This window comes from Phaethon aethereus (assembly GCF_964289735.1).
Source record: "Phaethon aethereus genome assembly, chromosome: 3".
NCBI lineage: Eukaryota > Metazoa > Chordata > Aves > Phaethontiformes > Phaethontidae > Phaethon > Phaethon aethereus.
The window spans coordinates 78,200,720-78,227,562 of record NC_138576.1 but is presented as its reverse complement, the minus strand read 5'-3'; the positions used below and the strand labels follow the sequence as shown (position 1 = coordinate 78,227,562).

Sequence of the window (26,843 nt, the reverse complement as noted above, 5' to 3'; positions counted from 1 at the left end):
TCAAGAAGATAGGAAATAATCTTTGCATCTCCTCAACAGAACCTTGAACTGCTAAACCACTAAAAATAATATAATAGGATCTTCACTACAGATACACCATTAATTAAAAAAAAAGATCAAAAACCTTTTTTTCTGGTTCCATCCCTACATGTGCAATATTCCAGATAGTAGGTTCTGTTTTCCTGTTCACAGACAAGTTTGTGTATGCCAGTCACTTCTGGCCATTTAAGTTCACTGTCTACATATTTCTTCCTCGTGGGGTCCTGTAACACAGCAGTCTCCCTATAGCAAGTATTTGTTTTCACCAATTCAAGGAACATTAGAAAAAGTATTCCAAAGCAACAAAATCTACATTCATATCTGGTTTCATCAAATTGTTCGCATCGCTAGTAGGTGGTTAAATAAGGCACGGGGGAGTTAATTTTACAGAAAAAGAACTCAATCAATTTAAGATCTTTCAAGAACAGATCCTGGAGACTGAGGAGCATGTCTCTTGTGCCCCAGTGAAACTTCCTTTTCATAACACCTACTATAACTAGTTGTGCAGCTACTCAATTAACATACCACACATCATTTTTATTACAGAGACTGCAACTCAAATTATCCTTTTCTCTTATACTTGTTTGCCTTAGTATGTAATCCCAGACATCTATCAGGATTTGTCTGTTATGACTATGCCACTGTTATCGCCTTGATTTGCAACTGGCAGCCTTGTGATAACAGAGGAATCTACTGGGACACTCTGCTTCTCTCTAAAATCTGCACATGGACAGTTTATTCACCAAAGCTAACTTTGCTCCTAGTAAGGCTGGTCTCTCCAGGCTCTCCCCGCAGCCCGTAGAGACAGATAGGTTCCTCCAAGGATGAAACTGAGTTTCACATATGCAGCGTTTCTGAATACCCTCTAACTCTTTCCAGCGCTAGTCAGGAATACAATATATAAATCCACAGTTTAAAGTACAGATCAGCATTTAACATTGCACTCATATTTGTCAGCGTAGCTTTTTGTTAGTATACAGTTCTTGTTAATCCAAAATACAGCCACCTAAAGAGATTCAGGTATGTTTGCACATGCCTTGGTTCTTTTCATTCCTCTGATGCTCACTCACTCAAGCTAACAGGACTGAAAAGTATACTTGCTTTGCTTATCAAATCACAATGCACAGAGAAGGACAACTTCTGAGAAAATGACAAGGAATGATGAAAATTTCTGAGTACTAAACTGATAATGAGGGACAAATCACAACACAAGCACAACTGGAGGAGAAAAACCATCCTCAGAAGAAACTGCAGAAATCTCTCTCAACTACATTAATTGAATGTTAATGGAACTTTCTCTACAATGAAAAGTTTAGGTAATTTTCTTTCTCAGTTTCAAAACAGACTTCTACCACTTTCTTGCATAATACTTCCCGTAGTGGGAAGATTAGATTTATTAAACACGTAGCTTAAGACTATGCTATACTACCTTAAAAACCCTACTTTTCTCTGTAACTGCCCCCCCCGCCACTCAAATTTGCTTTGGTTGAGGAGGAAAAGTTAATTCTTAAAATCATGTAACATCTTTTGGTGAAATTTGCTGAAGGAATCTTTTTTCTTACACATAGACGATAATAGTAAAACTGAAAGTATTTTTTATTCTCAGGCTTGGCTCCAAAAATAAAAAGAGGAATCAAGGCTTCTGTAAGGCTGACATGAAGTACAACGGGCTTAGGAAATTAATGAAACATGTTAAAAACGTTAAAAGAAAGTCTAGATAGCAAGTCAAGAATGAAGCGAGTAAAAAGCAGAATGAGAACAAAAGACACTTCATGCTACATATTGTATTTGTCCTGTTTATATATCTATTTTTACAAGCCACTGTTAATATTTGAAACACTGCCTTCAGAATCTATAGTATGTTTCCATTTTGCTTGTGCGTTACAGACAAACTAGTATTAAAAACCCCACAGGTTTTTTTTTTTTTTTTTCTTGAATAGCTTGCTTTCATGAGTTCTAAATAATGGATTTGGGGCAACGGTATGATTCTTAGTGTAAAAAGTTTTTTTTTTACAGCATTCTACTAATAAAGTGCAGCCACTAATGCTTAAGATGCTCCCAAATTCTTTCTATTTGGTTTGGAAGCTCACTGTGAAACTACTAAATCTCTTGTTCTGGAAGCGTACTTTGACATGATGTCACAGTCTTATCTGACATTGTGTCTTTTTGAGTTAGAAGTTATGAAGTATTTTGTAGATGGAGTCAAAGCTTGTTTTACGTGGTATTAAAATAGTGTTATCCTACAATGGGCTGTGACAGTGGCGGAACAACATAGGCTTTGTCATTTAATTGCCTTCAACAAGCAAGCTTAATAATTAGACTTCATTTTAAAGCCAGTCTGTTTTTCTATAGGCTTTAAGAAACCTTTGATATCATATTAAGTTATACTTTTTACTGAAATAAAATTTTTTGAGGTATAAAGATGAAGAATGAAATGTAGCATCTACTGGGGTTTGTGAGAATTACTGTAGTTGAATTTTTTTTTCACTTGGCAAGGGCCCTGGTACATATTACAGACATTTTCAAGTTCAGTTCTGTGTAAAAAATAAATATCACAAAAACCTGACACAGTGCATGAGAAGAAATTAAATCAATGGTCTTATATGATTAAGGATGTTCATAATTTTTCATATTTAATAGTTGTCAAGCTACCCTAAGGTCGGTTAGCATAAACAGTTCTAGTGTAACACAGTAAATGATAAAGCAATGGCAAAAATAATTTCTGTGTGTGTCAGGAAAAATAGCAACCATTTCTTGGTTTAGCATCTGATGAATTCTTAGTGTTCTGTGGTAGAAACCATGTACACAGACAATTTTATTGTTTGTAAGAACACCTGGTCAATCACTATTCAAATTGGTTGCACTATGTAATACAAGGGCAAAAATATACATTACACAACCATAAAGTTCACAGTAAAATGTCATATAAAAATTATCCTAATCCTTAAAACCGACTTGATAAATCCTGCATGAAGTTGTATGTTAAAAAAAGGGAAGATGTTAATAACTTCAAAGGTAAAATGGAAAAAAATATTCCAGAATAACAAGATTTTCAACCTTGCTCACTTAGGCCACGATCTTTGATCATCTGGGTTGTTACTTTGACAAATGATCAAAGATCGTGGCCTAAGTGAGCAAGGTTGAAAATCTTGTTAATCTGGAATATTTTTTTATATATATATACACACACATATATACACATATATACAATATATCTGGAATATATTTAATTCTCATGTTATTTGTCAAAGCAACAACCCAGATAACATGAGAATTAAAAATAAGAAGAATAAGGAGTTTCCTCAGTTACTAACATTTTTATTTCTTATAACAAACCCTAACACTATAGTCATGTGGCATGGAAATATCAAACTAGATCTAGGTAATAAACAGTAAGGCCAGAAAGAATTACCCTGTGATGTGAGGACCGCTGATCTTCTATAATTACCTTTTTAACAACTGTGATAGATAAAAACATAGACAGCTAAAATGCACAGGTTTTATGCATGCAAGCAAGCCGGCATACAAAACAGGGGAAAATGAAAGTACTACATGACTTGTCAAACCCCAGCCTAAATGTAGCTGATGGAAAATTACTGAGACAAATACACATATGACGAGTTGTAGAATTCTTCAAAAAGTTACAGGATTCTGAGATTTCTTCCGAGTAAGGTTTCTTTCCAATACGTTAATGTCAATCTAGTAAGAAATCCTCATATTTTACTTATGATGAAAACTAGTACTTTTAAATAGCATTACTTGAAAAATATTTTTGTTATGGAGGTTCTGATGCCAAAATTCTGCCAAAATTTTCCACAGAAATCATTTACTTTTCAGTGGAAAACTGAACAGCAAATACTTTGTTATTTGAAGCCTCATGTATGTGAAAAGAAAATGTTGATTTGGAAATTCAGTCACCGTGGCTCTTTGAAGTTACAGCTTCACACACCTCATTTTCTTTACACCTTTCATGAGGCACCCACTAAGCAGTGATCAGTGCAGGTCTTGGATGAGGAGTATAATGGGGAATTTAATGTGGGTGAGAACTCAGGCTACAGTGGAGAATGAGAGCATGAAGCATCAAAATTAAACTTGAAGAACTGCAGCAGGAACTGCAGACAAATATCTTCTGGTGTCAACTGATGAGTTATGTTGTTTCATTTTCAGCTCAAGACCAGAAAGAGTTTGCAGTGTTATATTTTTTAAATAGGAAGTCTACACTGTTTGTAAAAAATTGTACAGTTTACAACTTCGAAAGTTTCGGTAAGATTCCTCTTGACCAGACTTTAAATTTCTTGGGGAAGGAGCATTATGCAATTATTAAAGAGAGTTTCACATCTTTTAAAATAAGGAAAAGTTTAATATCATATTGTCCTCATTGTGGCCACTTTTCCCTTGAATCACCCTACTTCATTTCCCTTGAACACATACATCTTTGTGGAAAGAATAAATTTAAAATTTATTACCAATGGCTCCCCAGGTGGTCTTTCACAAATATGTTCTGATTCATACAATTTCATAAGCACTTGGCCAACATATTGCAGCAAAGGTTGTTAAATAATGAAAAGACATTTAGTGCAGAGTGAAAATTAATACACAAACTGTGTCAGTAAAATGTATAGCATCAGCGCAGCAGTGAAAAACAGAATGTAGCAAAAAGAAATTGGGGTATTACACATTTATCCAAGGTTGTGAAAAAATGTACAAAATATTTGTGTTATATTACAAACAGTAAGCAAACACTTGATTAGAAGCTGTATCATAACACATAAAATGAAGCGAGAAGAGCTCGAGTTGAATGTTAGCTTTGGCATTTCTTACCTTTTCCTGAATGCTTAATTTAGCTTTCAAAGAGAAAATAACAGGGAACCTAATGTGGTGTATAAGTGGAAAGTCTTAATACAAAAATTGGTATTTTGGGGTTGTTTGGGTGTTGTGTTCCCCTCCTGCTCCAAAAAAAACCAAACTCCTAGCTGAAACAGAAGTTTCTGGAATACATGCAGACATTAGTATTCAAATGCTCTGATCATAAATGTCACAGAATCACAGAATCTTTAAGGTTGGAAGGACCTTCAAAATCATCAAGTCCAACCATTAACCCAACACCACCATGCCCCCTAAATCATGTCGCAAAGTGCCACATCCACACATTTTTTGAACACTTCCAGAGATGGTGACTCCACCACCTCCCTGGGCAGCCTGTTCCAATGCTTGACCACTTTCTCGGTGAAGAATTTTTTCCTAATATCCAATCTAAACGTCCCCCGTTGCAACTTGAGGCCATTTCCTCTCATCCTCTCACTAGTTACTTGGGAGAAGAGACCAACACCCTCGTCGCCACAACCCCGTTTCAGGTAGTTGTAGAGAGCGATAAGGTCTCCCCTCAGCCTCCTCTTCTCCAGACTGAACAATGCAGCTATGTCTGCTCTAGTTCACCTAATTCTCAAATAAGGAAAGTCAAAAGGGTACCTCTCAGCTAGTACAGTCCTGTCAAAGAAGCTGAGATTTTCATGTGCTAATTGCGTTAGCATTGGGATGGCCAGATGATATTATAACAAGAATACATATTTTTGTTGGTGTGTTTAAAAGGTGGATGCTGGATGTGCAATATAGAAAAGGGAATCAATAGTCCAAAGCTATGGGCCTCACAAAATCAACTTTGTTGCCTAGAGTGTTCTTGAAAACCTATGAAAAAAGCACTGTCTTGAAATTAGGTGAAATTATATAATAGAATAATAACTGAAGGACCTGAAACACTTTAATCACCTGAGTATTTTGGTGGTTTAATCACAGTGCTATATTTATGCTCCCATTGGTATCATTACATTACATGGGGCTTTAATCTGTTTTCCCTGAGTGCAAGATAGAGATGGCACAAGGAAAATTGTCATCCAGACAAGGAGTTCCCTCCCTCTCCCAAGCTCCTCTCTCCCCATTATCTGTTTTTTTTTTTTTTAATTTGATAAAAAAACAGAAAGCCAGGTGCAGAGCCAATTTCTGCGATTTTGACAACTTCACACTGACTTTCACAGAGATAGTCTTCTCAGAACAGAAATCCTAATTAAGCACACAAATTGAAAATATCTGCAACAAACAAACATAATCCATTTAGAATTATTAAATGAAAATGTGTTTCAGACGTATATTTAAAATAAAAAATATGCTACCTTAATAACTGTGACAAGTCGAAACCATATGTCCCCTCAAACTTAGGCACATTTGTTTGCTAACATACATAAAAAGAGAAGAATTATGCAGAAAACAAATATTTTCTCAGAATTATTTAACATGTACTCTGAAAGTAGTACTAAATGAAGCAGGGACTGCCAGTCCAACCAAAGAAATCATTTCACAGTCCGACTATATGCAAATCAACTATATGAAAAACGTAGAAATGACTTACCAAGAAGAAAGGAATAACTCCTAACTGGAAGGGCAACAGTCAAATTTTTAACAACCTAGATTACTTGTAAGGGTCAGATCCAAAGAAAGCCTTAATTGAATCAGGAGCCTCAGAAGGGTGACAAAGTCATCCATGAAGAGCTGCCTACAGTAAATCAGTTGAAAATGAGAAGTGCAGGTGCACATTTGAAATTCTAATCCTCCAAAGTTTTGGGGGCTTTAATCAGAATTGCAGAATGGACGGGGCAGTTCTGATCTACCTGGGGCAGCTGGGGAATTGTGCACCTATGGAGATGTAATCCCATCAAACTGGGGCATGTTCTGAACTAGCTGATTCTCTGGGTAGTACTTTACTAGATAAATCCATGCCAGTCTGCACCACCCTTCATGCTGTCACTCGGTTAAGTTCAGCGAAGAATTCAGAACTCCTCTCCAAAGAAAAAATTATAGATGAAGCAAGAGTCTGTACCTAGCAGTTACACAGTCAAACAGCAGTTGAGAACTGGGGGTTCTAGTTCCAGCTTGCATAATTGTACATGCATTTTATTTTTTTTAAAAACCCATAGAATCATTTTGCTTGGAAAAGACGTTTGAGATCATCAAGTCCAACCATAAACCTAACACTACCAAGTCCACCACTACACCATGTCCCTAAGCACCACATCTACACATCTTTTAAATATCTCCAGGGATGGTGACTCAACCACTTCCCTGGGCAGCCTGTTCTAATGCTTCACAACCCTTTTGGTGAAGAAATTTTTCCTAATATCCAATCTAAACCTTCTGTGGTGCAACTTGAGGCCGTTTCCTCTTGTCCTATTGCTTGTAACTTGGGAGAAGAGACCAACACCCACCTCTCTACAATCTCCTTTCAGGTACTTGTAGAGAGCGATAAAGTCTCCCCTCAGCCTCCTTTTCTCCAGGTTAAACAACCCCGACTCCCTCAGCCGCTCCTCAGAAGACTTATGCTCTAGACTCTTCATCAGCTTCATTGCTCTTTGTTGGACATGCTCCAGCACCTCATTGTCTTTCTTGTAGTGAGGGGCCCAAAGCTGAACACAGTATTGAAGGTGCGGCCTCACCAGTGCCGAGTACAGGGGGACGATCACTTCCCTACTCCTGCTGGCCATGCTATTTCTGAGGCAGGCCAGGTTGCTATTCGCCCTCTTGGCCAACCTAGCTCCAAACAAGCCAGAAATAAAGCTGCAAGTAAAATAAATCAAAATTACTATGCCTCCTGTGTTTTAATGATAATGTTGTAGCTATGCATTAGGTTTGCTCAAACCGTGCCTGCAAGATGAGCTTCTCAGGTAATTTAAGCACCTCCTTGTCTCATTTGGAGATTTACCTGCTGATATTAAGACAGTTATAAGTATGCAGAATAGGCAGACTTACAGATACTATTGTAATTCTGCATAAGTCCAGTCCTGAATGTCCAAAACTTCCTCAAACATGGGTTTTCCAAAGGTAATTATTTCCCATAGGAACACAAATCCCACAAAAGCGTTAAAGAAAAGCATGATATGAATTTTTAACTTTTGAAAAATGATGTTTCAATGACATACCCATATTCCTGAAACTTTGTAAAAGTTCTGATTAATTGACAAACAAAATTTTGATTGAGGCCTAGAAGCCCTTTGAGGTTCTACATATTTTACAGATGTTTACACTGAAGCACAGGAAGAATATGACAATGCCACCATTTTACTTGACCATGAACTTCCTATGAATTCAGAAGTCCTAACTCTCACCTCTGTGTGTCATCCAATAGACAATCCTCCTTTCCTTGGGTTAACATTACTCAAAAAATTAAAAACAAAAAAAAAGAAAAATAAAATATTGGATGCAATGTACATCCTCTGACATGGAATGCTTCTCATTTTTATTTTATCAAGAATTCAAGATGCTGAATTAATTAGGCCATTAGCACATTAAAAGTAAGTGCTAAGTGTTAATAACATCAGTTTAATCACTGCTGAGTCAGTTTTATTTTACACAGACTGATGTTGTATTTTCAGCTAAGGAATTAGATAGTAATTAGAAATTACCCAGCAATTATGATCTAAGTGTGATAATTCTCTAAATGTGCTATAGAGTACCTGACAAGGTTTTGATTATACATTGAAAATTTACTATATCATCAGCTTAAAATCACACGCTTTGTATTAAAGATACTAAAGCAACAAAAGCTCTGATACAGATGGGTCTTGGTAACTTCTAATTTCTGGACTTCAGAGTTCCAGTGACTGTTTTGTAATGCCATATGCAAGAATGGTCATTGAAACAAATCAGGATTGGCCAGTATGCAACAAAATATGTGAGACAACAGCTGTTAACTATTGAGGATCACTTTCCTGCTAGTCCATATTCAATTATTATACGAAACATTATTTGAGAGAGGTTTTCTTTCAAGATGAGATTTTTGACTAAAAATCAAGACATTTTTGAAAAATACTTTTTAAAAGACCACCAGCTGATCTCATAGAAGAAAAATGGTTTGATGTTCTTAAAAACATTCAAGTATATTTGTCAAATAAATATTCTTCAAACTGTAATTCATACGAAGCCTGTTGAAATAATATCATTAATTACAAGTGGGAATAACAAAATTATATTTTGATTCTCCCCAGTGTGATAATAACTTTTTTGAGTGCAATCAATTTATGCTTATCTGCTTAAAAAGGTTATTTACTGGCACCAGAGACTCCATTTTGGGAAAACCACAACATTTTTCATTAAATGTTGATGAATCAGAACATTCTGAATCCTCTTGTGCTGTAGGTGTGTTTCAAAAACCAGAAAATATATCAAAACTAACTTGTTCACTCAGATCTATGTTGTCATGGTGGTCTTATTCCTTTGAAGTGTGTATCCTTAAAGCCATTTCAGAAACTTTTTTTTTTTTAAATTTCCAAAACCGTAACTGATTTCAGAAAATGGAATTCAAAGAAAGCTTGGAAATAATGAAAAAGCTTACGAAATATGCATAGGGATATGAAGAGTAAGTGTCACAATGCAGCATAAGAACAATTTGAGAGCTGGATTTAGTACACAGTCTATATTACTGTTCTGATATGACTGGAATACTGACGTGGTTTAGCCCCATTGATAGCCTGTCCCCAAGCAGCCTGTTTAATTTGTTCGAAGGCTTGTTGTCCTCAGCAACCCCACAACAGAAGCCTTATGTCACCAGTCCAGATCCACCTGAGCAACTCCAAACACACCACTATATCACCTATCAGGAAGAAAAAACAACTTCATCCCAGCCGAAACCAGGACATACACTAACATGCCTTATTTTATCAATAATTTTATGGCATTAGGTGGTTTTTACCCAAATCTCAACCATGAAACAACTAATTTTGTGGGAATCTCCATTTTCTGTTTTCAAAACTATTAATATTACTAAAGTGAAACAATAAAAGAGTAATATTAATAATATATTAATAAAATATTAATTAAGATATAAATCATTTAATCTTCTTAATAGCAGGGGAACCCTGTGAAAAGTTGCCTGAGAATAATCTGAAATCTCAAAGTCCAGAGGAGAAATGAAGAGAAACTCAAATACATTACTTTGTAAAAGTTGATGTTCAAGCCATCTATTTTTTTAAAATCTGAAACATGATTTCTGAACATAGAGTTGGCAAACTGTAAAGTGTTTCAGAACAGGATTGACATTCTTTGTGAAAACACTTTTGGATTTCCCAGCAGAAGAAGCAAGCAGTTGAAATGTTCTGGGCAAAACAGTTGCTTTACAACATATTCAATCACATTAAAGGGTAATTGCTCCTTCTTACTAATAACAATGAACCACTCTGAGGAGCATCACTGGCTCTGGAATACACAATCAGTTCTGCAAATACTTCAATACAGGGAACACTTTCACCTGTAGGCACAGGCTCTTGCTTTTGCAATTAAACACTTAAGTTCTGGTTCTTCCTTTAAAGTCTACGTAGTACTATTTTATTTTGTAAAATAGAGTTCTCCAAAGTACGTGAAGTACCTTTCAGACAAGAAAATGTTTTTTTCTCAAGTCAAGTTCAGGTGCTATAAAGCATGCAGTATAATTCTCGTTTGTGGCTTCACGCTTGGTTGAATGCTACGATTCAGCTACCTCAGGTATTCTCAGTCATATCTCTAAAATTTTATTTTAAAGGACTCACTAGATAGGTAGAGGCTGTCAGAAGTTGATGATAGCTTTAAGTTACTCATAGTGTCATAGTACTTTTATTATCACAGCCAAAATTATTATATTATCACAGCCAAAAGAAACTTGGGCTTCAGTCTGCCCTGTTGCCACTGTTTGCCTTACAGTGGCTGAAACAAGTCACGGACAAAATTACCGTGCTGGAGAGGTACCTTCTACAGTGCAGTGCCACCCCATACCTCTCTGCCTGAGGCACGTAAATCCTAATAATATTTTGTTTCCATCTATTCTACATTATTTTATCTGCAAAGCTGCTCTTGATCACTACTGAATAATACAAACTGATGACATGAAAATATTTTTGTGTACATGAATTGATGTAGTACAGCTGTTAAGACTGCTTGGATCTGACAGCGTAAAATAGTCATCAAATTAAATAAATCAAATTTTCATTTACCAGTCAGGTAAATTAAACAAGAGAAATTTGCTGTTCATACCTGTCTAATCTTTTTAATAAACAGCTTTCTATTTCAGACAGTATTCTGGTATATATACACCCTAATAGCATATTCCAGTCTCTGAAGACTCCCTTTCTTTTCTTTTTATTTATATCTTCTACCTGCTTTCATAAAAGAACAAACTTATACTATTTGTTCTTAAATTCTATTTACTTCAGATAACTCACAGATTTATAAAAGGCAGCTTAGAAAACAAGACACCCAAAAAGAAAAGATTTTGTGAAGCAAAAAAAGAATATTTCCATTTGATTCTATACATATTTTTCTTTCCCTGTTCACAAGATTTAAATGAGTTTCAGAAGAGTACATTTAACTTGCACATTTAAATGGAAATTACAGTGTCATTACAGGGTTCATAATAGACTTAGTAAGCATTACCATGACATTTTTTGTTTCTTATATTATATAGTAGCACATTTGCATAATAGTCCATATGTTGGGGAGCTTGCTTAGAGCCTGCTAGTGCCCCCTCAGTCTGCAGAGATTAGTCAAACAGCTCCTACATCTCTCAGGGGTACTCCCCAATCACTGGGATAAATTCATATTCCCTTCTTTCTGCTCTCCTGCCAGCCTTATGACTCTGGCTAAGAGTTGCAACAGAAAGCTCCAGCCCTGTTTCAGAGCACACCATGGCCAGTTGGTGAGGATGCTCTCACTGTCTCCACCAATAAGTAGACACTAGTGGTAGTAGCACCAACAACAGAACTTTGCTCTGCCTTAGTGCTCTGCACCAGAGCACTTGGGAACCCAAGTGGAAAGAAATGTCTACTGCACAAAGTTTACAATTTTACAAAAATTACCAATAGTAAAGTCACCTATACATAAGAAATACAAATGGATAGAAAATGGCAGAATTTGCCCATATCCAATCAATAGACTTTCTTCTCCATTTCTGTAATTCGAGACATCCAAATTACGGAACATATGCCTGGCAATCACTTACCTCTACTATGTCTATTTTGTGGTCCCCAAACTCTAATGATAAAATATATTTGGCATACCTTAATTTGTTGTTTAACAGCAATTCCATTTATACTATGTGTTCTCACAGACTGTCATAAAATTATAGAGAATTCAGAAAACAAAATCAAAATTATTTCTTTGATATATGAAACTACAAGAAAAATGTACTTCACTAAAAGTCGTTATGCAGACGAAGTCACTACACTTTGTGAAGTACTGACGAAAACAACTTTTAGTAAAAATTTCTATCATTACAGGTGCTCAAATTTTAAAATTAAGTAACTAGATTATCTTCTGTTCCAAAAGTTCAGTAGTTCTTTACCATTTTTCCTGGTACTATACAGTTATCAAGACATCATAATCACTACAAAGACGTTTTCAGAGACAAGCATGTTTGTGAGACATCATAAGATAGGAAAGACATAGTAGCAGAACCCGCTAATTTACAAAAAGGGCTGTGTTTACAAAATAATGAGGGTGATTTAGAAGTAACAGATGGAAGTAGGAAAAAGTGGAAATGTCATAAGTACAATGGAAAAGCAAGGAACATATGAGATACTGTGTTTACATGAATAATCAATATTCTGTATACCATTTAAAACAATGCATTAATAACTCCCCATAAAGGAACATGTGAGGCTGGTTAAGAAGCAGTTTGCCAGCAGGATGAATAGGAGCAAGGAGATATAATCTCTAAGTGCCAATGACATGAGATCCCAAAAAAAGAGGATTCACATGGTTCAGAGCCTCTCTGGCTAATTCAGTAAAAATCTGCAGTCAGAATCACAGTCAACTGTACTAAATGGTTGTCTACAGGGAGAGTCATCAAGGCTACCTCCTTTTTTATCACAGAATGCCCCTTGCAGGCAATAGCAACTAAACACCACTGTTGCTGACTGTGAAACTGTAGCCTCAGTGTTGGGAAACAGATGGGAATTTGCAAAGAATTGCTTAGACTTAAGTGGGACAGAACTGAGAGCTTCTCAAACTATTGTTATATTCTGAGCTCAGGTAACACTGGAAACTCTGAACAATGATTTACTAATTTTGTTGGCTGAAGAAGAACTCAAGAGATAAGCATGTGACAAGCTGAAGCTAAGATTATGTTCTGTATTTATTTTATTAAATACCTGTTTCTGATATCCTAACCTTACGATCTTACCAATGCAAGATTTTACTGCTTTATTTATAAGCCTGTCTAATACTGTGAGGTGAACCATGATTCAGACAAATCAGAGGTATGCAGTGTGAATAAAATTTCTGAGGAACATATATTCCAGAACATTTTTAAACTCAGTTGGAATTGAGTATTTTCTGCAAGTCTGCTAGGGACTGGTGTAGGAAGAACATAAGGATGGATGTATTAGGTAATAGCAAATGCCTACATAGTCCAGAAATGTGTCTCTCAAAAGGAGATGGCTAGGCAATGTGCATGTAGGACAAGCATTTATTGTACTACATCTAATACTTTCTCAGCTTTCACCATGCTGTGGTTTAGGAATGCCATAAGCCAGAGGTGATCCATACATTTTATTAAACAAGTAATAGATTGTTCTTAATGACACTTTTGAGCCTCCACTGAACCCGTGTAAACTTTTGGTATCCAAAGAATTTGGGCTTAGGAGTTCCAGAGCTTCCCATCAGACACACTGCATGAAGAATCATTTTGTTTGGTTTGTTCTGAAATGGTCAGCAGGTAACTTGACCTTAAGGTAAGTTGACCTTAACATCTTATTAATACTTTTTAAAAAAATATTCTCTTGACTATAATCTTGTTTAGTGTGACAGTGATATTGACAGATGCTGAATTTGGGAAAGGGTTCCTTTCACCAGATAGATACCGATCTAGTGACATGGCAATGACTAAAACATGGCTCCTTCCAGATACCTTAATTCTGGACAAACATCCACAGTGTCAGCCTTAATAGACTGCAATTCACGCAACTCCTGGAAGATGTACCACAGTTCCTCTTTCCTCAAGCTAGACATATAAGAAGGAGGAAGAGTGTATGCTCCCTCTGCCCATCTTTCGCCTGTATGAGCAAGCAGTGGAGAAAATAGCAGTGGATCAGTCTCTACGCCTTCCTTATAACTGGGAGCAAAGACCTGCACCTCAGTTGCCTATTAAGCATATGGGAGATAAAAAGGAGAAGGAAGGGAGCATACATTTTCTGTTAGCCACCACTGAAGGAGAAAAGAAATACAAGATTTTTGAGGCCAGGGGAGACAGAGGAAGAGTCTTTCCCTATCACCAACATGCAAGTACTGAATAAGTTGAACAGTTTCATATGGTGGGCCTTGCAAATAGTATCCATTTCATTGCTGGTAATACTGAACTTTCAAAACATTTATTCCTAAAAAAGTAATGCTTTAAAAATGTATTAATTTTGAATTACTACTTTTAATTTCTTTTTGGTTTTTAGTTCTTAAATTGCAAATATCAAGTTTTAGCAAAGTTTAATATAGATACAAATTCACATAGCACAGATGTCATGCAAATATGTTGAAAATATGTTTTACTATGCTCACAATACAATCAAAAGTAGGATACATTTAGAACATGTTTAATGCCTTGTTAAGCTATGTACCTGGTTGACACATGAGCTTTCCCTATTACTCATCTGAAATCACTGCAGAAAAGCCTAGTCAAGAGAATTTATGGGATACTTCAGGCTGAAATTTGGAAAAAAGCATGTATTGTATATTCATTAATCAATGACAGTTCTTCTTTTTACAGTTTTGTTTTGTGCCAGACAGTGAAATTTGATCTGTTAAGGGGGACTCTGCTAATTCACATGGAGCCCTACTGAAATTACTTAAGTTCAGCCTATGGATTTTGTTCATAACCTTTCATCCCACAGATTCTAGAAAGCCACAGTTGTAATCTGAATCACATTGCATTTGTGGAATTCCATATGTTACTGCAAGTTTCTCACTAAGTAAAATAGAGTCACAGACATATATGTATTTAAAGGGATCTAAAATCTAAACCTCATATGAGTCTCCATGTCAGTCTTGGACAGGCATTTTTCAATCTGAGGTCTTAAAGAGTGAGTATAAGAGAATACGTTCTGTAGTAATGCAAACAGAAAGTATAATAGGAAGCAGTCCTGTAGATAACTATTAAAATACCATGAATTTCATTAAAAACCTGTCAGTACTTCTTTTGCAAGACTGTGAGGAATTAACTTCTTTTGACCTATATGGCTGCATGTCAATAACAGAAACTTTAAAGTTAGTAACTTGGTAGATAATTGAGCAGATAAGTAGGAATAGATTTATTACAGAAAAATATTTAAAAGATTAATTTGGCAAAAGCAAGATATAAATCATGTTGATTGCAGCTGGTGACTGTGGTGTAAATGCATTCACAGTATACGGTACTCGCAGTACTGACAGTACCACAGATATTAAAGACTGAAACTGGCAATAGAGGTTTGCACTACAAAGAAAACAACATATTCAACTGTAGATACAGATTAGTTCTAAATTTCTCTATAATAAAACCTGCTGAGTGGTAATAACTTCAAACTTCACTGTTTTGCCAGACACTATGGAACTTGAAATTTTCCTACAACAAGGACTTCTCTTGACCCTCAAATTAATTCATTTGATTGCTACTTTTATTTTTATTCTTTCCCAAGCCTGCTGGTAGCAGTAAATTGCTTGTGAAGAGCACAGAATGGAACAAAAAGGCTGAACGTAACTAATGTGTGGACGGGAGGAAAAAACCTTTCCCATTTATTAATGTATTCAAAAGACTGTTACAAAACTTTACAATTTAATTATTAGAAGATTATAGAACTGCTTCAGTGCTTCTGTACTGCATTAAATAAACTGTACGTGCAAGGAGTAATAAATGAAATTGTTAATTTCAGTGTATCCTTAGGGAATAGTGGGGGGGGTACATATTTAGAGCTCTCAATAGATTTGAGTTTATATACAGTAATAAATCTTAACTACATTGTTAATTAACCCTGCCTCAAGCCCCTTTTTACCTTAGGGGTTGAAAGACACAGTGTCTGTTAGGATAACTCACCATTCATGTTCTTAAAGATGTTTAGGACTGGGAGGATTTGTCGATAATAGGGCACCAAGGCCTCCCCCACCATGGCAGCTGACACCACCAGGTGCTGGAGGACTTTCAGCGTGATGCAGATGACCTGTCGATTACGAAGGCTTAGTGCATCTGTGATGTAGAAAGAACAACAGGCAGAAAGCAGAATTAATTTCTAAAATGTAGAGGGAGGGGGAGGAGTCCTCTAATGGACAAATTTAATTAAACTGTATTCTGCTGGGGATTGTAAGTGGGCCTTTATTAGCCCAGCTTTGAAAGATCCCAAAGATGAATTGCAGTCCTGATGTTATAAAATACTGCCTTGTCTGATTGTTATTTGTTCCCACAATTTGTGCTGACTCTTCAGTAGCCAAAGAATGCAGCTCATTATTCCCTTATGCTGCCTGTGTAATACTGGCATGGTCCAAACAAATAAAAAAAAAAGTTCACTAAGTACCATTTGGGGCCAATGGAACTGTACAACTGCAAGACAACCTGCAAAGGTTGACAACAGATACATTCTAGTGCAACAATTAGTGTTTGTATGTTTGTACTTATTTATTTCACGATCGTTTTATTCATTCAACTAACAATTCCCACTATTCTGAGAATCAGTACAATGAAGCAAATGTTTATAGGAAAAAAAACCCCACACAAAACCTTGTAGGCTTTTTTTTAAAAGACAAATATTCTAGGAAAGAAAAGATTTTGTCTTGCCTACTTAGATTTTTTCTTAGCTTTCAGTGTCATGCTTCTAATCTTGTGACACTAAGACATTTCATAAATACCTTTTGTTTCTCTTCTCTTTAGATTTTACTAAAAGCAAGTACTTTGCATTCTCTTTTGCAATTAAAAATGAGTCATACTTGAAAGATATTTTTTTCTTGCAAAAGCCCTCTGGTTATAAAACCCCCTCTGAAATTTTGTAGCTGGAAGCAGTTGTCAAATTTGGTACGCTATTGTATATTGGTCTAATTCTCCAGTGTTCTGCCCACTTACATAGACGTTTACATCATTGCATGGGAAAGCAAAACCTGTAAAAGATAAGCTCATATTCAATGCTATATGTTTTATAACCACCAAAGTATATAAATATGCGATTCAACATAAGTATAAGCACTTGGGAAAAAATTATAGTAAAGAACACACTGAAATTTGGAGAGGAGTTACTAACAACTTCAAGAACTGTCTCTTCACACTGAAGCAATGGGATTCAGTATTTCCGGCACCAAGTTTGGTCAGTGCACAGGAATGCCGTTTCATGGGGAATGAAGCAGTATTCTCACACCGGAGCAATGTCAGCTTTTCCATCTCTAAGCAAATGTACTGTGCCCCACCCACTTCTGCTTCTTATCGCATGCCTGCTGAGTGTTAAAAATCAGAGCTAGAGCTCCAAAGCAAGGGCAAGGCAGATCGGTTGTGTGAATGCGTAGAGACAACTCTTGAAAATCAATGAGTAAGTAACCTCCCGTCATGCCTCTCTGCATGCTTATGAACAGCATACTAAAATTGCTGGTAAACAACAGAGTTAGGGAGCCCAAGGTATAAAGGTACTGTAGTGCATCATAGGGTGATTCCAAGTTAAAGAAGTGTTGTTAAATGAAAATACAGATTGAATTCCATACTTCTTATTTGCCAGTCCCTACTATAGTCATCAAGCTACACCTAATTTCATATTGTCTCTGAGCATATTAATGTGTGGACAGGAAGTCCATCAATGCAGCACGCTCACACTGAATTTCAGCAAAGAGGTTGGCTATTCCAAATTACGCTTTCATGGGTAGAGGTTCTAAGGCTGCTTTAGCAAAGAGGGACCCCAGATACAGTTTTAAAGATTAGGTCCAAATCCCAGGCAGGAAAATACCCTGTTACAGAGGAACAGGCATTATTCATTTTCCTGAAGGAGTGACTGGAAGAAGGAGCTCAGGGGTTCCAACATATAGGTTTATTCATGACTAAATTGTTATACACAGAAATAGTAGCTAACTGAACTAACAGGGGAATTGTCATTAACACTTGTAATTTTCAGTACAATAATTATTAGTTATTCATACAAACATGAATAAATATTTGTATTAATTTGTAGGAATGAATGAATACAAACATGAATAAAATGAATACGATTAATTATTCATACAAACACTGATAATTAACTTAAGGGACATAACAATTGATCAATGACAGAAATCACTACTTCTTAATCCTTAACCAACAAATTGTACCCACTTCCAGGAATAGTTATTCCTGACTGTAGAAGCTAGCCTAGAGGATGGGAGACATTATTTTTAGGCATGCAGAGTGTCTCATGTAAGTGGAAATGCCTGTCCAACCACCCCTAGGAGGAACTTTTTTCTGCAAATGATGGCTCCCAAAGTTTTTCACTGTTTCCTGTCTTCAGAGTTCTGTCTTGTGCAGATGACCCTCATTTGCGTGGAAGCCAAGAATGTCTTGGTAAAGATTAATTCCTTAATAAGAGTCAACAGTGTGAATTATGCCTCACGACTGAGAAGGTGTCCCAATGAGTGCAGAAAACTGAACACATACTGAATCCAGAAGAATGTTTTCAAAGAAGAACTCATCACAGAACCTCTCATGCAAGTTTCCTTACATCTGAGTTGCCCTGCAGGGGCGCTTGCTGGAACTTTAAACAGTAATATTGGCACTTGTTTCATCTGCATGCTAGAAAATCAGCTGGATACTTGTCCCAGCTCCCCCAAAACAGGGGCATCCCATCCTCCATTTGACACATAAAACAGAAGACAGAATTTGGATCAAGATTTTGAGTGCTAAAGTGATGGAGGTGCTAGAATCAGACAGACTGCAGAATTTGAGCCTGAAGCCCTTCAAATTGCAGAAATCAGCAGTGTGTGTTAGGAAAACACTTGTAAATATCAAAAGTAAGATCAAATTGACTACAGAACTGTGCTTATTATTATTAAATATTTGGACTGTGGCATGCATAGCAGTCAACCAGCTCCTGGCTTGATTATATTAGGCATTGTATAAACATTTAATTAGAGACAGTCCCTGCCCCTAGGATACATCAATTTCAAACATATGTTTATCTTTTAAAAATCTGGTAATTATTTTCTGTGCACTACCATCACTGCGGACCATTCTCCCACGTGAATCAAAGGAAGAAAATCTTAGTGCAGTATATGAAATAAGTACACTTCAACATTTTGAAAAATGTCAGTAATATCTGGAGGTTAACAGAAATGGAAGAAAGTACTAGTATCCTTAAAGAGGAATAAAGCAGACCGTTTAAAACTGTTAGTACAGTACAGCTACATATCCCTAAAGAAGAAATCATGCATAATATCCAAAATATCCCAATTTGAAAGCTGTTGCCTCTTGACCTAGAAGTTTGCTGTAAGACGTGGATCTTCACAGTAACAGAAAGGTGAATGACCAGTTTACTTCTCAGTTAAATACTTTTCAGGTCTCTAAAGGGTTTTTAGAGGATTTCCCTCCCTCAATGGTATATAATTCCCTTTTGGTCATCAAGTCTATATGCTATGCATTGTAGAGTTCTCTTAAACAGCAAATTTGAAAAAAAACTCCAAGTCAATAAATTGACTCTGTTGATTGGTAGTTCTGTTGTTTTCTCCTTTAATGAGATATAAACAGGACAATTTTGCCTGTGATGAGGATACATGCTGTTTCCAGGAGATCCTCCAGCTTGAATAATTGCTCAATGCAAGCATATAGTGAAGTTTTTACTTCAAACATATTTTATTCTATACAGCTACAGTTTTTCCAAACATGTATTTTTGGGAGTTCATCATAACTTTCTTAAATAAAAGAGAATTTTAAAATGTTAGGAGGTTAAATATCTGGTGTAAAAGCTCAGTATCTGAGTCAGCTCTGTGTTTCTACCATTCAAAGCCACAGCAATAGACAATTATGAAACTTGAAAGCGTATTTGAAACACTGAACATTTTTGGGATGGAGGTTTTTCACAGTGCTATTTATTAAAGCTTGCTTGCAATGACCTAATATACAATACCAATTCATTGACAGCTTCAGTGAATTTTTTAATGAAATTTTACTGGCAACTGATGTAAGTATAGAATTTTCTTTTGTTAATTTCCTTTAACAGCAGCGACTTTTCTTAAGATATATGCCACCTGCTTGCCTAACCATTTAGACAGAAGCAGCCTATATATGAAGCAATAGGAATTATTATTTTAAAACATTCACATCTTTTCCTTGAGTAACACTTCTAACATTTGAAAGAATCATAGAATAGAGTCATAGAATAGTTTGGGTTGGAAGGGACCTTTAAAGGTCATCTAGGCCAATCCCCCTGCAACAAGCAGGGACAGCTTCAACTAGACTAGGTTGCTCAGAGCCCTGTCCAACCTGACCTGGAAGGTTTCCAGGGATGAGGCATCTACCACCTCTCTGGGCAACATGTGCCAGCATTTCACCACCCTCACTGTGAAAAATTTCTTCCTTATATGTAGTCAAAATCTGCCGCCTTTTAGTTTAAAACCATTACCCCTTGTCCTAATGCAACAGGTCCTGCTAAAAAGTCTGTCCTCATCTTTCTCATAAACCCCCTTTAAGTACTGAAAGGCTGCAGTAAGGTCTCGCTGGAGCCTTCTCTTCTCCAGGATGAACAACCCCAACTCTCTCAGCCTGTCCTCATAGCAGAGGTGTTCCATCCCTCTGATAATTTTTGTGGCCCTCCTCTGGACCCGCTTCAACAGGTCCATGTCTTTCCTGTGCTGAGGGTCCAGAGCTGGATGCAGGACTCCAGGTGGGGTCTCACCAGAGCTGAGTAGAGGGGCAGAATCCCCTCTCCCGACCTGCTGGCCATGCTTCTTCTAATGCAGCCCAAGATACAGTTGGCCGTCTGGGCTGCAAGTGCACATTGCCAGCTCATGCCCAGCTTTTCATCCACCAGTACCTCCAAGTCCTTCTTGGCAGGGCTGGTCTCGATCCCTTCCTCCCCCAGCCCATATTGATCCTGAGGGTTGCCCCAACCCAGGTGCAGGACCCTGCACTTGGCCTTGTTGAACCTCATAAAGTTCACACAGGCCCATCCCTTGAGCTTGTTCAGGTCCCTCTGGGTGGCATCCCATCTCTCAGGCGTGTCAACCACACCACTCAGCTTTGTGTCAACTGCAAACTTGCTGAGGGTGCACTTGATCCCACTGTCTATGTCATTGATGAAGATATTAAAGACTATGGGTCCCAAAACAGAACCCTGAGGGACACCACTCATCACCGATCTCTATCTGGACATTGAGTCATTGACCAGTACCCACTCGATGTGACCATCCAACCAATTCCTCATTCACCCAACAATCCACCCATCAAGTCCACATCTCTCTAATTTAGAAAGAAGGAGAGAACCTTGCCAAAGGTCTTACAGAATTCCAGATAGATGACATCGGTAGCTCTTCCCTTGTCCACTGATGTGGTCACTCCATCATAGAAGGCCACTAGGCTGGTCAGGCAGGACTTGCCCTTGGTGAAGCCATGCTGGCTGTCTCTACTCTCCTCACTGTCCTCCATATGCTTTGGCATAGCTTCTAGGAGGATCTGTTCCATGATCTTCCCAGGCACAGAGGTGAGGCTGAGAAGCCGGTAGTTCCCAGCGTCCTCCTTGCTACCTTTTTTTAAAGATGGGTGTGATGTTTCCCTTCTTCCAGTCTCCAGGGACTTCACCTGACTGCCAGGACTTTTCAAATAACATGGAGAGTGGCTTGGCAACTACATCAGCCAATTCCCTCAGGACTCTGGGATGCATCTCATCAGGTCCCATAGACTTGTGCATGTTCAGGTTCCTCAGGTAGTGTCAAACCTGACCTTCTCTCACAGTGGGAGGGACTTTGTTCCTCCAGTCCCCGCCTTGCAGTTCATCTACTCGAGAGGTGTGAGAACAGAGATTGCCTGTGAAGACTGAGGCCAAGAAGTTGCTGAGTACCTCAGCCTTCTCTTCATCTGTTGTTACCTGTTTGCCAGTCTTGCTCATCATGGGCGGTACGCTTTCTTTGACCTTCCTTTTCTGGTTGACATACCTATAGAAGCCCTTCCTATTATTCTTTGCGTCCCTTGCCACATTCAGCTCCAGCCGTGCCTTGGCCTTCCTGACCTCAATCCCACACCACCGGGCAGTGTCCCTGTACACATCCCAAGGATACCTGTCCCTGCTTCCACTGCCTGTGCATTTTGTTCTTGCCTTTTAGCTTGCCCAGCAGGTCTCCACTCAGCCATGCTGGCCTCTTGCCTTCCTTTCCTGATTTCTTACACCTGGGAATCAAGAGCTCTTGCGCTCTATGGAAAGTGTCCTTAAAGATCTGCCAGCTCTGTTCTGCTCCCTTGTCCCTGAAGGCAGTTTCCCAGGGGGTCCTATTGACTAATACCTTGACGATCTGGAAGTTTGCTTTCCTAAAATTCAGGGTCCTGACTTTACTCTTTGCTTGCCTCATATCCCTCAGGACTGCGAACTCCACCAATGCATGGTCACTGTAGCTCAGGCTGCCTCCAATCTTAATGTCACCAATTAGCTCACCAATGTGCTGGTGACAAACAGGTCCAGTATTACATCCCGTCTGGTAGTGCTGTCTATTACCTGGTTTAAGAATTTATCCTCCATGCATTCCAGGAGTCTCCTGGATTGCCTACAGCTCGCTGTGCAACTTTTCCAGCAGATGTCAGGGTGGTTGAAGTCCCCCAGCAGGATCAGAGCCTGCGAGCGCGATGCCTCTTGTAGCTGGAGTGAGGCAGCTTTGTCAATAGGCTCCCCTTGATCGAGCGGCCTGTAGTAGACACCAACCACAAGAGTCCCTTTGTTGCCTTGGTCTCTGATTCTCTACCCATAAGCTTTCGCTGCTCATGGCTATTCTTCAGAGACAACTCTTTGCACTCTATCCATTTCTTGATGTAGAGGGCAAGGCCTTCACCCTTCTTTCCTCACCTGTCCCTTCTGAACAGCCTGTAGCCATCAATAGCCGCACTCCAGTCATGGGATTCGTTCCCACCAAGTTTCAGTAATGGCAACCAGGTTGTAGCTTTCTAGCAGAACAGTGGCTTCCAACTCCTCCTGTTTGTTGCCCATGCTGCATGCATGGGCGTAGAGGCACTTCAGCTGGGCTGTCAGCCGTGTCACCTTCTTAGAGCAACATTCCTTAATTTGTTTGAGGTATTTCTCCAGTGTTTCTCTGGTGGCTCCTATTACCTCAGGAGCCCATGGCTCATCTCTGTAAGACTTTTAGTGTGCTGCACTGTACCCAGCAACAGGCTGAGGGCCATTGCTAGCACCCTGCCCCTCTAACCTTGGCATGTCATCCCACAGCTTGTCACAGGCAAGCCTGACATTATCTCTCCTTCCCCCTTCAAGTCTAGTTTAAAACTCTGTCAATAAGCCCCACTAGCTCATGAGCAAAGACCCTCTTCCCTCTTTGAGAAAGGTGAATCCCATAGATTTCCCAAAGAAAAAGACCTAGAAGCTATGTAAGTTGATACTCTTAATTTTTATGTTCTATTTTTACATGGCAGTTTGGAAAACCCTATCTCAGTCTCAGATGTTGCCTGTAATAGAAGCCACAGTTCTCATCTTTGGGATTGATACATTTTATAAGCCAGAAAACATGACAGCATTTCTCCCAGTATACTGTGGATCTTTTCCACAATGTATTTTCACAGAAGAGATAGAATCAGAATGTTCTTTCCCAGATAGCACATTGATAGTCTCAACTTTACAGGATCAAATCAAATTCCCCAAACTTCCATCTCTTCTCTAAATATTAAAGTTTAGATTTTGGTAGTTATATTCAAAGTTATGTTGATAACTTAATTCTTTTTAATTTGTACTGGCCTTTAATTATATTCAACCGCTTTTTCAAATCTATGTTTAGAAATGTACTGACAGTTTCTATCTTCTATTTAGGTCTCACCACAAAAGATTAAAACCAATTCAGTTAACATTCATATCTCCTCCTCCCCAGTTGGTAAATGAGGCACCTGTTTTAGAAAATTCTTTGCCTGAAGCAGAACAAGATACATAGAGCAGATCTCCTGCAGGGCACCAAGCCCTCAGGATAAAGATGTTTCAATTGTTGGGATCTACTTAATCTTGTTGATCAAGGGCTTCTTTTCTTCAATTCACAGTCAGGTTTAAAGAACTGCTAACATGAAGTGTTCTCAAAATGCAGTTGATTAAAGTGATACATACTTCTCTTATGGAGAATTTTGTCCAAAACTTTCAAAATGTGTAATATTTAGCTACCTAAACTGATATAATGGAAGTATTATGCTTATTTTACAGAACAGTAATGAAGGGTGTTACAAAACACAGTGTTTCAATCAAGAGTGAATAAAAACCAGAATAACAACCTTGTGTTCTGTACTTTTTTACAGTCATTTACGATCCTGATCCACTTTACAATGTAGATGTACAGATAGTTCTTCCAGTACAACGGAAGGAGTGATGTGTTGCAGGGAGGTGATGGGAAGGAGGAATAGAGAGCAAGGCATGAAAATCTTAGGCCAATTTTGTCATCTAAAGACAAAGCCTAAAGCACAGAAAAGGCTAAGATCCATAACTGAATCACTGATATTTGCAAGAAACATGAACTAGCAGAATACTGAAGAGTCAGTGGCTCTTTTTTCAGCTTTAGTTGTTCTGTAATTGTAGTGTTTTACTAGATCAGCACCTATAAATCTTGAATTCTAGTAACATTTGCAGGCCCTGTTTAATAAACTAGTATAAAGAATACACTAAGAATAGAGTCCGAAAAACCTTCTCAGTGGCTATGCCAGTTTACAGACTTCCCATCCACTCCTAGACAAACATTTCTTCCCCTGTGCTGCCTCAAGTTACTAAACTGCACTGAGTACCCACCCTCACAATGAAAACAGCTTTGTTATCAGTAAAATGTGATAGCATATTTAAAAAAGATTTCAGGAAAGATCCGTGGAACCGGTAATATTGGCATCTGTACTGCAGAAATTAATATAGTGTTCTAAATGTATTGTAAGTCCTTGAAGAAGAAGAATGTGGACAAGAGAAGTCTGATAATATGGTTTCCTTAGACTTCCAAAAAGTATTTGATAAGGTCCCTCACTGAAGGCTCTTGAAACACTTAGCTGCCGTGGTTTCCATATAAATGGAAATTGTTTTGAGATAGGAAATGAGGGCAAAAAGAACTGGCCACAGAGGAGGTATATCACTAGTAAAGCCTTGCAGGAATCTGTGCTGAACTTCATGTTTTTCAGTAGATTCAACGGTGATTTGGAAGAGATGATTACTAATGAGTGAAAAAGTTTTCTGATGATACCAAGTTTTTCCAGATGCCAAAGGTAACTGACTCTGAAGAATGGCAGAGCAACTTTAAAGTACAGAATGACTGGGTGATAAAAGGGCAGCTGAAATTCACTACTAATAAATGTTAAATATTAATAAATTAACAAATTCAGAAGAGAATAGCTCTAACACCAACTTCAAAAGTGGGAGAAGTTAATTGCTGTTTTAACTTTCCAAACATGGATGAGATTTATCTTTACTGAATCAGAACCACAGGTTCTCCTCATAGACAGGAGTAAAGAGGAGTAATAAAGAATCTAGTTTCTACACCACTTGAAACTACCTGAAATGACCAATTTTGAGCAGCACAATCTGACATAAACCTTCTAATTGTAATCATATGTGCTGGTTGATGGAGCCTATAGGGGAGAAATGCTTTGGTATTTAAGAATCAAGACAACTTTAAAAAAATAATCAAAGACCTTTGCTTTCTTTAAAAGCATTTTAAGTCTATAAAAACAAGTTTGTTTAGAGTTAATTTTCAGTCTGTGATCTTAACAACCAGAACTGGTTCTCAAGAGCAACAGTCAGTCAGGAGGAAGATAGCAATTCCATTAAAGGTTTAACTTACTTTCTGTACATGACAGAAATCAAATTACATGATTTACAGAAAGAGAACCACTACAGCGCAGAAAACCATATTTATTCCATAAAAATATTTCAGTATTCTGTGAAATAAGGAAGTATTTAATGACTATTAAATACTCTTGAATACAGCGAGGATATGTGAGGAGAAATATAAATATAAATGTGCTTAGAACAACTGCTAGCAACAGGTTCAACTTTACTTATCAAAATGCAACAATGGCACTGATTTGACATTAAATGTGAATTAACTACACTGTTGTCCAAGGCAGCAATCCACATTTTACCTGCAAATAGGATGTGGAGAATAAGAAAACAGAAATCAATTTAATTTAGAAATTTATTAAACTTTAAAAAGGACTCTGTAAGTAACACTGAGGGAGCCCCGCTCTGTGCATTTCTCTGTATCTGACTCACAAAAAATCTGTTTCCCTTAATGAACCATTTCCAAAAAAGTTTAAGGTATCCTTGATCTACTGTGTCACAGAAGAGATTTTTAAGAGCATGCAAAAAGCCTTGAAAAGGAAGACTTCATTGTTCTTTAGGATGGAGATTATTCTTTCTAGACTCAATCAGAAGTACTGGTCTGCTGACTGCAACTGTGTGGAAACAATACTTCCATCTAAGTCACAATTTAAGTACAAAGACATGAGTTTTATTGGCTTCTAGGCTTTCTTCTTAGATCGTTAAAATAAGAATTCAGAATTCTAATATTTAATTTAGAATGGTTTTAGAGAGCAGCTCTTTAATATTTTCCTTTGATGCACATGGAGGAGAGAAAACTGCTTTTAAATGCATTCTATCTGTAGA

At 37.7% G+C, this 26,843-nt stretch overlaps 1 protein-coding gene across 1 annotated transcript in view; it reads right to left on the bottom strand.

The window, feature by feature from the left end:
- The window catches only part of PACRG (parkin coregulated), a gene marked incomplete at its 3' end in the record, with an annotated part of 244,958 nt that overhangs the window by 86,626 nt on the left and 131,489 nt on the right, over positions 1–26,843 (bottom strand). Inside the window, exon 4 of the mRNA XM_081998403.1 lies at positions 16,112–16,261. Coding sequence (XP_081854529.1) covers positions 16,112–16,261 — 150 coding nt within the window. The remainder of the gene's footprint in view (positions 1–16,111; positions 16,262–26,843) is intronic.